The 10,650-nt window shown below is 32.7% G+C and overlaps 2 protein-coding genes across 2 annotated transcripts; both read right to left on the reverse strand.

Moving 5' to 3' along the window:
- Positions 1-450: 450 nt before the first annotated feature.
- LOC102598361 (protein MIZU-KUSSEI 1) lies at positions 451-1,982 on the reverse strand. The gene has a single exon (XM_006345000.2). It carries the CDS (start codon positions 1,477-1,479, stop codon positions 643-645), a length of 837 nt encoding a protein of 278 aa, XP_006345062.1. The 5' UTR covers positions 1,480-1,982; the 3' UTR covers positions 451-642.
- Positions 1,983-2,707: 725 nt separating this feature from the next.
- LOC102598701 (protein Dr1 homolog) lies at positions 2,708-6,261 on the reverse strand. Its single transcript, XM_006345001.2, has 6 exons — positions 5,774-6,261; positions 5,599-5,660; positions 4,794-4,883; positions 3,946-4,040; positions 3,364-3,432; positions 2,708-3,086 (listed from the first exon to the last, which is right to left on the reverse strand). The coding sequence occupies exons 2-6, from the start codon at positions 5,651-5,653 to the stop codon at positions 2,916-2,918; spliced, it is 480 nt and encodes a 159-aa protein (XP_006345063.1). The 5' UTR covers positions 5,654-5,660; positions 5,774-6,261; the 3' UTR covers positions 2,708-2,915.
- Positions 6,262-10,650: the final 4,389 nt, after the last annotated feature.

The raw sequence follows: 10,650 nt of genomic DNA on the forward strand, positions 1-10,650 counted from the left end.
CTAATGGTGTAAAGGGAAAGCTGAGTAACATGTCAGTCATTTGAGTTGATTTTTGCTTTTGAGAACTTCTATGATTGAGCTTTATTAGTAGTAGTAGTAATAGTTTAACTTCTTGGGATTCTCATGTTACTTTGATCAAGTCTAGACACCAAAACCAATGATTGGAACATGCAATTTTTATACCCTTTGGATCAGAATTTATCTAGTATTGTATCTAGTTACTTGCCAGAAAAAGGAACCTAGCAAATCTCTAAAGATTTGAGAGAGAAAAAAGCAGTCAAGAAAAGAAGCAAAAGGAATAACAAACCCCTTTTGTCATCACAATTAGTAAAGGGGTGTTAGTGCTAAGAGATTCAAGAATTTCATCACAAAATGCCATGGTATCAACAGAGAATTAGAAGACAAAAAGAATAAATATTTGTCTTATCTGATCATGCACTAATTCAATCATTTATAGGTAACATATATTTTCCATTCCACCCAAGAAAGAGAAAAAAAGATTACAGTAACCCATTGTTATCCAAAATAACAAAGAAAATAAAAACATACAACATTGCTAGATCTCAATATATTCAGTTAAACTCTTCAAGATAGAAGAGGAAAGAAAAGGACTTAATCTAATATTCTAATAAGTGATAAACCTTAAACTCTTAGCAAATAAATGCTAAGTTCAGGAGCTCCATTACTATCAGGATTCATCATGTAGAATGCCTCTGAATCTCTAGATCCAATAACTCTCTCAAATTTAGCCCTCATATACATAATCTCACCAGAATCAGCACTTTCTTCTTCACCATTCCCTGGCAAAACACCAGCACCCATTGATATTGGCTCCACTGCTTTTAGAATCTGCACTTCTTTTGCCCCAATTTCTCTTCTTGTTGCAAACCCACATTTTTTACCATTGCAGTAAGTCCTCCACACAGGCTCATCAATGAGTCTAGACACTTTTTTCTCTTCCTCCTTATCGCATTCCAACGCGATTCGGACCAATCCAGACGCCATTTCTCTGACTAGACCACTTATAGGTGTGGCTAGTTCAACTAAGAAGGCTGGCTGGGAGGTGGAATCTTTTTGAAATGCAAAATGTACATGTCCACGCCTGTGCCCAAAAAGAGTGCCTACAACTCTGGTTCCAAGGCCTTGTTGGAAGTTAGACCTGTTTCGCCCGAAAGCTGTTAGGACAGATTTTAGTCTGGCTACTGCTATTGTCTGCAGCTTCCTCCTAGTTGCTGAAGAAGATTCTTGTTTGTCCTCAGCCTTGTTTTCATGGATGGTGTTTAAAGTTGATGACTTGGTGTTTGAAACTTCAGGATTCTTGAAAGAATGTACCTTTATATTCTCTGTTTTCCCTTCTTCATTTCTGTTTGGAGATGAATCTTTTGATGTTACTTCTTCTTCATTGCTGACTTTAGCTGTCCAGTGGAACTGCCTCTTAGAGGACAAGTCTTGGAAACTCTTTGCCATGATTGTCTTCATCTAAGAAAAGAGTAGGAGATGCACCTTTAAAGTAATGGAAGAGTGAGGGGCAAAGAGATTTTTGTTACTACTACTTCTTTATTCAAGGGATTTTCTTTTTCTCTCTTTATCTTATTTTTTTATTTGTTTTGCTTCTTCTACTACTTTGTTCAAACAAATAAGAATCTGATAAAGAAAAACACAAGTGTCCCCACCAATTGTGTCATGGGAATTGGGAGTAGTATAACACAGCACAGGGAAAGGTGAAGGCTTGAGAGGATGTGAGGAGAGAAAGGTAAATGTTTTGAAATAAAGAAAGGAATCTCAGGGAGACATAAGATGTGTTATTTCACTTTCTTGTGGGGTATGGTGAGAAAAAAATAGCTTGACTGGCTCTTTTTTGACCTGAACAAAAACAGTGTGGTCACAAAAATCACAGTGAAAGAGAGAACTAAAGAAGCATCACTATTTACACTAGACATCCTCCCAACACAACCTTCTGCTTCATGTATGATAAAACCTGCACACCACTAATGATGTTTGCCTCAGATATGTAATCACACACATTCTGAAACGTTGAAAAATAGATGAAATATTATGTTACTACTCAAGACACAATAACCTGCGATATACAGTGCATCAAAACTGACACTCTAATAAGGGATTTAATTCTCTTATTCCTCTTTCATTCTTTTTTGCAGGAAAAGAGAAAAATGCCAACCATATGGTGGGCCTAAATAGCGAAGGCTTTTTCATCAATGTTTGAATTCTTAGTTTCCCTTCTTTGGAAGGGTAAAAGATTTGCACCAAAACCGAGTAAGGCGGAGCACCAAAGGCACGACTTAGCAGTCAAAGAAGTGAGTGAATCACTATAGGAAATCATGAGTCAAATCCTAGTAGAAACAAAGTCAGTAAGGGATAATGGTGGATCCAAAGTACACAGGAAACACCAATTTAGGCAACTTACAAGGAGGACCCTAGGTTATTGCCATGACCACTAAGTTGAGTTGTAAAGCCATTACAACAATGACCAAATAAGTGTATAGCGACCATCACATTCATCATTCGTCACCTAATGGGTTTCAGTGCTGTGACTATTTTTTTTATTAGGTAAAAGTAATAAAGATGCAAACCCCAACGCAATCAATCACATTGGTCCTGGGTGGGGGCTGAGTCGGCCAATTAGTGTGAAAGGGCCAACTGATGATAAAGAGCCCCAGCAATTCCCACTCTTGACAAATAAAAAAAATATACTGAAAGCACTTGTAGGCCGTAGAGACTATTCTGAAGAAAATTCATTAATTACAGAAAATATAGACATAATTAAAAGAGTACAAATTGAACTCAAGTTCACAAGCAGGCAAAAGTGCCAGGGGAGCTTTTTGTACATAATAAAAGAGAAACCAACTGTAAAAACTAAAGAGGTGCTTGCCTACAGAAAAAAACTACGCCCTAAGTTAGCAGTCCAATTTTTGCTCTGTTTCCGGGTCTTGCTGTTTGGGCGGAACTGTAACAACTCCATTCATCCTCGCACGTGCTTCAGCAAACATCCTTTGTTGTGCAGCTAATGCTTCTTCTTCAGTCATTTCAGCTACATTATTGCTCCACTTCCCAGCTCTCACAGTGTCCTATGGGAGAAACACAAAGCAAAAGGACAATCGTGAATGAAGATTTTTTCACCATTAAATCGTTTCACATGGTCGCAAAACTTATTTGAATTCAAAATAAATGTCGCCTAGCTCTAGCCACATGCAGAGAGGTTTTGGACCAAGGGTGAGAAAAGAAAAGGAATAAATGACTTTGTTACAACAGCAAAAGGATCCTTCATACATCCTAACTTTTAGGCCATTCATAGATTCCAATTTCCAACAATGTAAGAAGACAGAAACTAGCTCTCCTACGTACCACAGTCTCCAACTTGTGTTGTTCATATGCAGCATAAACTTCTTCAGTATATTCCCCAAAGCCAAGAACCTGAAAGCCAAAAGTGTTTATCATTCCCAGGATGTGGGTAGGATATAGAACAAATTTTCACGGGCTAACATATTAAATCTGACCTAAAGTAACTATTTAATTAAGTTCTCTTGTTATTTAACACTATCATTTTTATTTTTATTTTTGTTACGATAATGATGCAACAGTAACAATTATAGAAGTATTTAAGAAATGAAAACTAAAACTGGTCCATGGTTTCATGGTGAAAAGTTTTTGCTAGAGACTTAAAGCATGAGTGTGATCTTGATGTTGCCTAACATCACTACCATACCAAACCAAACATGAAACTAATTAACAAGGTTTGCATTACATCATTCTTATTGGTACCATGCCACTTTGTGACCTCAGATGAGAACTAGGTTTGAAATTCTTTAAATCACCTTCAAATGAACTCATGCTTATGGTGACTGCAGCTGAGAACAGAAGAGAATTGCAAAAAGAGCAAGATGATGATGATGAACATAATAGAGCAACTCCAGGATCAAGAAGTACCTCTAAGGCCTTGAGTACATGTTCTGGTGCAATTGTTCGTTTATCTTCTCTATTACAAACTTCATTTGATTCTGATGAGATAAGATTGATGAACTCTGCACAAGAACAAAGAAAGGTGGAATACCATGCAAATTAAAATCAGAACCACCATAAGAAGATCCTTCAAATATGAAATCAAGCTATGATTTAATTTTAAGGAATGTAAAGAGATGAAGTTATATTTATCTAATAGAAGGAAAGAACATAGGATAGACTTCAATCCTGTTGAAATAGCAAACACAAATCACCAGCCAAAACATCAGTGAAAATGTACTTATTGAAAAAATATCAGCAGAAATAAGTAATAAAAGTAGTGTCATGTAACAAATCGTTATGCTTAGTTTAACAAAACAATTATGAAATAGGTTACCTTATCAGGAAAAAAATAAGGATCTAAGGAATAAGTTAGTTTAACAGAACAATGATCAAGTTTCATCAAAAGTCTCACTTTTTAAGTTACCAGGAGTCATCTTCCTATAGAATATAACTCAAAAAAGAACTTGAATGCCTTCAAAGTGACCTGTATTATCCAACTATGTTCTAAACCTTCCGATGCTTATCACATTCCCTGTCTTGTGTCGACAGAGTGAAACCAAGAGCTAACAAACAACTAGCACAAAACTTTCATATTAAACCATAGTCCTCCTATGTAAGTACTACTCCCAACAGCACAGGCCAACACTTAGTCCCCCTTAAATTCTAGAGAAGCATAGTTGCTATTAGAAGCCCTACTGGTAACAGCACAACACATCAACAGAATTTTAAAGAAAATAAAAAAAATTAGATCAGGCAAACTAAAATCAACTCACCTACACAACATTCAATTAAAAGATCCTGCGTATCTCGGGCAACACGAACATCAGGGGGCAACATTTCTTTAATAATCTTTGTCATAGTTGCTGATAAGAGAAAATTGTATTATCAGTATATTTAGAATTTCGAATCAAGGAAAAAAGTAAGTAAACCATCAGGCAAACTCACTCATCTATCCCAAATAGCAAACTCATGAGGAAAACAAAATAATTCAGACAAGGTGAAACCAGAAGCAACAAAAAAGAACTTCAATATTACCACTATTTGGCTTTTGCAGTTGAAATCACCAATCGCATCACTCTAATTATCGAATTCTTTGCAAAAGCAATTAGTATCACTTAAGTCACAGACAAGTTAAGTTTTACCCTCTTCAGAAAATAAATCAGAAATTCCACTCAACAGGGAGAGAGCTAAGGGGAGACAAAAGGTTTTATTGAACCCTTTTTTGCAAGAAAATTGAATGGTGAAATATGGCAAAAAAGATTTCATTGGTTATATATAAACGGTTGAATTCCTTTGACATAAGAGAAGTTTCTAGGGTAGCAGTAAAAGGGGTTCAAAAACTGCTTTAGGTCACAAGTTCCAATCTTAGGTATCATCACACTTAGTATTTCATGAATCCCTGTATGAATTTCTAGTATATCCCAGCCTTGTAAAAATTTAATTGCTTTTAATTACCCTGAATCACCCCTCCAAAAACAACTAATATCCCCCTCTGCTTACTCCCTATTCATCCGCTCAAAATCTCGATGATTAGGTTTCAAAGATAATCAAACAGAACATGGAGGAAAGGAGGAAAACCTTTGGGAAGCGAAGCATCCTCCTTCGTCTTACCAACGATATCCATCGGTTCCATTTTAATCCTTCAAAATCAAATTCACAAATTCTTAGAAAAAAGTATCAAGTTTCTACACATCAAACAAAAGCGAAGGCAACGACTGAATACGATGAGAATAGCTTCAACAAGTATTCTTACCTCAGAAAGAAAAGTTGCGAAACTAGTAGATCGGCAAGAGGAGCAGCAAATCGGCCGACTTGAAGAATTTGAAAGAAGATCGAAGAAGGTGATCGGAGTACGGTGGTGGTTCATGGTGGATATAGAGAGAGAAGGATGTGTTCGCAGACGACTAGGGCAAAGCGCATCCAACAAGGGATTCTCCACGCGCGGATGGATACGTGTCGCGCATGAGCAGTGGGTCCCATCATCATTGTGAATGCTAAAAGGGGCGTGGTAAGCACGCATGAGCGAAGTGTGTGGGGGTAACGGTGACGTATATTGCTTATATAGTTTTCAGCAAAATGGAAAGAAGATTTTGGTAGATGGAGTTAGTAGTGGTGTCATCAATGAAAGGGAGAGGAGACGAGAAAGTTTCCGATCTCTGCTGGATTTGCCGATTATGTGATGCTTCATTTCATTTCGTTCAGATTGGGCTTTTAGTAATTGGGCTCTGCTCTATGGTAAGATTGGGCTTTTCGGCTAATAGCTAATGTTTGGCTAATTGCATAGAGTAGTTATAGTTTGAGTAGCTATTCAGGTTATATCTTGCATAGTTCTATTAAATATTTATATAAATAGGACTCTCAATTTAATTAATAATAAATACACAAAAAAATTGAAAAAAAATCCCATAAATTACGGAAAAAATTTCTCGAATCACGGAAAAATCTCACGAATTACCCATTGTATTTATATCAATTGATTTTCTATTGGTATTTTTTTGTTCCGAAATTACGCGAAGAACAAATTGAATTGTATTTATATTTATTGATTTTTTTGTTTTGTATTTTGTGTTTCAAAATTATATTAAGATCGAATAGATTTGTTTATGTATCGTTTGAATTTTTTTTTGTTTTTATTTTTTGTGTTTCTACATAATACGAAAATCTGATTGAATTGTATTTGCATTGAGTTATATTTGTATTCCTGAAGGTAGGATGGTATGTATAATTGATATATCTAATAATTTATATTTGTATAATTTGTGTAATTGATACAAAATCAAATATAAATTTTGAATTTATTAATATAGGGATTAAAATTTTCTTTTGATGTGATTTATATTTGTATATATTGAATTTTTTTGGTACATCTAGTGATTTGAAATTATATTTCAGCAACAAGTAAATATATATAAATATTGAAATTATACAAATATTAACTAAAATGTATGCCCTTCTTGCTTAAGATTTGATTTGAGCCTTTAATTAGCAAGAAATTTGAGGTTTGCTAATCAGGTGACCAAATAAGTTTTAGTGTATATCAAATAGGAGAATATATGTATACACTAATTATTATAGTGTTAGCTATGCATATTATTCTTCGAATATATTAAATTTAAGGAAAGTTTTTATAAACAACAAATGTTAAGCATTAATATGACCTCCTATCTATATTTTTACTATTTACAATAAATAGCTATATTTTGATTTGTCATGGAAGTAATTTCTGTATTTTTTCACATGATTCGTTAAAAATGATACAAATACAAAAAAATCAATTAAAGTAAATTACGGTAGAAAATCTTTCAAATTAGGTAAAAAATCTGAAATTGCTCACTTACTTTCGTTACATACGGGAGACTCAAATAAGCACTTGATTCTTCTCCTTCCTCGAATAATACAATATCACTAAATACGTGAATTCAAATCGCTATTGTTAATCGTCTTTGAAATTCAAAGACCGATTCAGTTCTTCATCGTTTTTGCTGGAAATTTTAAAATCTCTAATAGATCTGTGAAGCAATTTTTGAATGCAAAATTGGAGTAGTAATTCTTCATTGTTCTTCCTGCACAAACCTAAATTAGAGTATCGATCAGAGAATCTCGTTGAAATATAGAATTGTCAATTCATAATCGATCTTCGAAGCATAATCGATGATAGATCTGTGAATAAATCTCGTTGAAATACAAACTCATACTTAAATTATACTTATTGCATTTTAGCAGCAATTCATCATTGTTCTTGTTGCATAATATAAATTAGAATACAAATATGTTTGGAATACAAATTTGATAATTATAGGGACTTGATTCTCCTCCTTCTTCCTTGAATTCAATTCACTACTGTTAATCGTCCTTGAAATTCAAAATCTTACCAACTTATCATCGTTTTTTAAAATTGTTGATATGTCTATCAAGCAATTTTTGAATACACAATTGAAGCAACAGTTTATCATTACTCTTCTTGCATAATATAGATCGGAATACAAATATATTTGGAATACAACTTTGTTAATTTTGATTATGATGTAAGTTGAATGACTGTGAATATATATACTTAATAATTGACATACAAATGTGATTGTGATATATATATATATGATGTGATTCAAATTGTATATTGAACATAATACACTTTCGAATACCATTCAGTTTAGAAATACATTTTTTCTTAGAAAACAATCTGTTTGGGATACAAATATTGAATGATCATGAATTTGTATGTTGGATAATTGGAATATAAATTTATTTAGAATACAATATAGATGATGTGATACAAATTGAACCTTAAATATAATTCATTCCTGAATACAAAACAAACTAGAAATATAATGAAATAATACTTAACAACCATCCAAGCAAAGTGTTAAGGGTTGTTTGGTACGTAGTTGTATAAAACAAGTCTTATTCATGTATTAGAGTCTGTATAACTTATACGGCGTTTAATATGTAGATAAGAAATAAGTTATTTAGGTATAAAATTTATAAGACATCTGGTTAATAAATTTGAAATCCACGTAACTAATACATGTATAAGTTATGAGAATTTTTTTATATTATTTATGTGGAGTAGAAGGTGGAATAATTAATACATATATAACTAATACATGAATAAAAAGTTAAAATGACTATATTATCCTTATCACTCCCACTTCACTATTTTTTTTCTACACAAACAACAAATATTTCTAAGGAAAAAAAACTGATAAATGTCGTATCTTGAAACAATTTTCAAGAACGACTTTCTTCATCTTATTTCTACTTGTCCCATAGCGCAATGAACACCTTTGTTTATGTTGAGTCAACTTCTCCTTGCTGATGAAACTTGCACCGTATTTGTATGCGGTGTTCAAATTTGAATCTCCTAAATGTGATCTTTTAAAAGAGAGCCATACATGAAAATTGATTTACAGTCGTCCGACTCACAAACGAATGCAAAACCTTAAACTTTTGATTTTTTATACTTAAAGTGTTAACTTATAGGTTTTTAAGATCCAATGTGTTATTATATTTAAAATTATTTTTGATCAGCCTGGAGTTGATCGACAGGTTAACCCTGAAATGAGTTGATTGACAGGTTAACCCCGAAATGAGTTGATCGACCAGTTACCCCCGTAATTGACCCCTAAGCTTGGGGGAATCGGAAACTATTGTAAACGCGATATTGATTCAGTCGGAGGTATACTACTTTTCTGATCAAATCAACCCACTACTAGATGTAAAGTTATTTTTCCTTTTTAATGAATTATTTTTTAACTTTTTCTATAAATGCTACTCCATCCATTTTCTTCTTTTATCTGATTTTGACTTTACACGAATTTTTAAAAAGTAAAGAATATTTTTGAATTTTATGGTCTTAAACTAAATTTATATATATATATATACCAAAATAACTTTTAATCTTGTGGTCTTACACATGTCATGTGAAAAGTTAAATTTAAATTACAAAAAAGAAAAAATCATTCTTTAATATTTTGAAATGAACTAAAAAAAGTAAGACAAATAAATTGAAAGACACAATATATATATATATATATATATATTTTATTTTTTATTTTTTTTTAAAAAAAACTTATAATAATTCTAATATTACTGAAAAATGTAGTCCCTCATATTTTTAGGCTAAGGCGGATGCCTCGTTTTTTAAGACATTGAGTTGCCCCCGGCTAAAACCAAAGAGGATTTAAAATCGTTTAAACTTGAAACTGCAACCTTAATACAAAGGCAATAACACTTAAAACTTAAGTAGTTTAACTTAAGCTAAAATCAAAGAGGACTTAAAATAATTCAAAACTGAAAACTTAAAACTGCAACAAATGCAATATTCTCTATCTCGATCATATAACATGCACCATAGTTATGAACATTAACAGAAATGAAACAATTAATTAATTAATATGTGAAAAGGAGAGATGAAGGCTGAAGATATACATGAAAAGGCGGGGGGGGGGGGGTACCGATAATATTCTAATCTGATATTGAGTAGTAATTATACATAGTCTTATTGATATTAATATTAGGTTCAAAGAATTTTTTTTTTAATTATATTTGGACTGTTGTTTTATTATGCAGAGGCTCATTCTTTCCTACAAATTTCGTGAGATTGTAATTTTAAGATAACTTTATCAGTGTTATTTTAGTTTTACCTCGTCCACTTTTAGCACTTCCAATCATTATAGTGTCACAATTACAAATCAAATGTGCTTGGAGTCATGTGTAAATGACCAAACCATTCTCAGACAACCTTCTTTTATTCCAGGCTCTTTGTGCTACTAGTAATACAATCAAATGTAATCATCTCCATTTAGAGTGTGTTTGACATTGCTGTTGAGAAGAAAAAACACTTTTGTTGAAAACAACATCCACTTTCAATTTACAAAAATTATAAACACTAAACATGGCCGGTAGTTGTAGTTCATTTATCATGTTAAACTCCATCTGTACATTCTATACAACATATATACGACACATGAGAGAGTTTGTGTATCCAGATTTATGAGAATCCACTTGGATAGACTATATCTGAAATAAATTACACCTAATTTTAACTTCATATATTTGAGTTTAGACACTTTATGTATTTGAGATACACACATATACATATATATATATATATATATATATATATGAATC

The sequence above is a fragment of the Solanum tuberosum genome, unplaced genomic scaffold (genome assembly GCF_000226075.1).
Source record: "Solanum tuberosum cultivar DM 1-3 516 R44 unplaced genomic scaffold, SolTub_3.0 scf00062, whole genome shotgun sequence".
NCBI classification, from domain to species: Eukaryota; Viridiplantae; Streptophyta; class Magnoliopsida; order Solanales; family Solanaceae; genus Solanum; species Solanum tuberosum.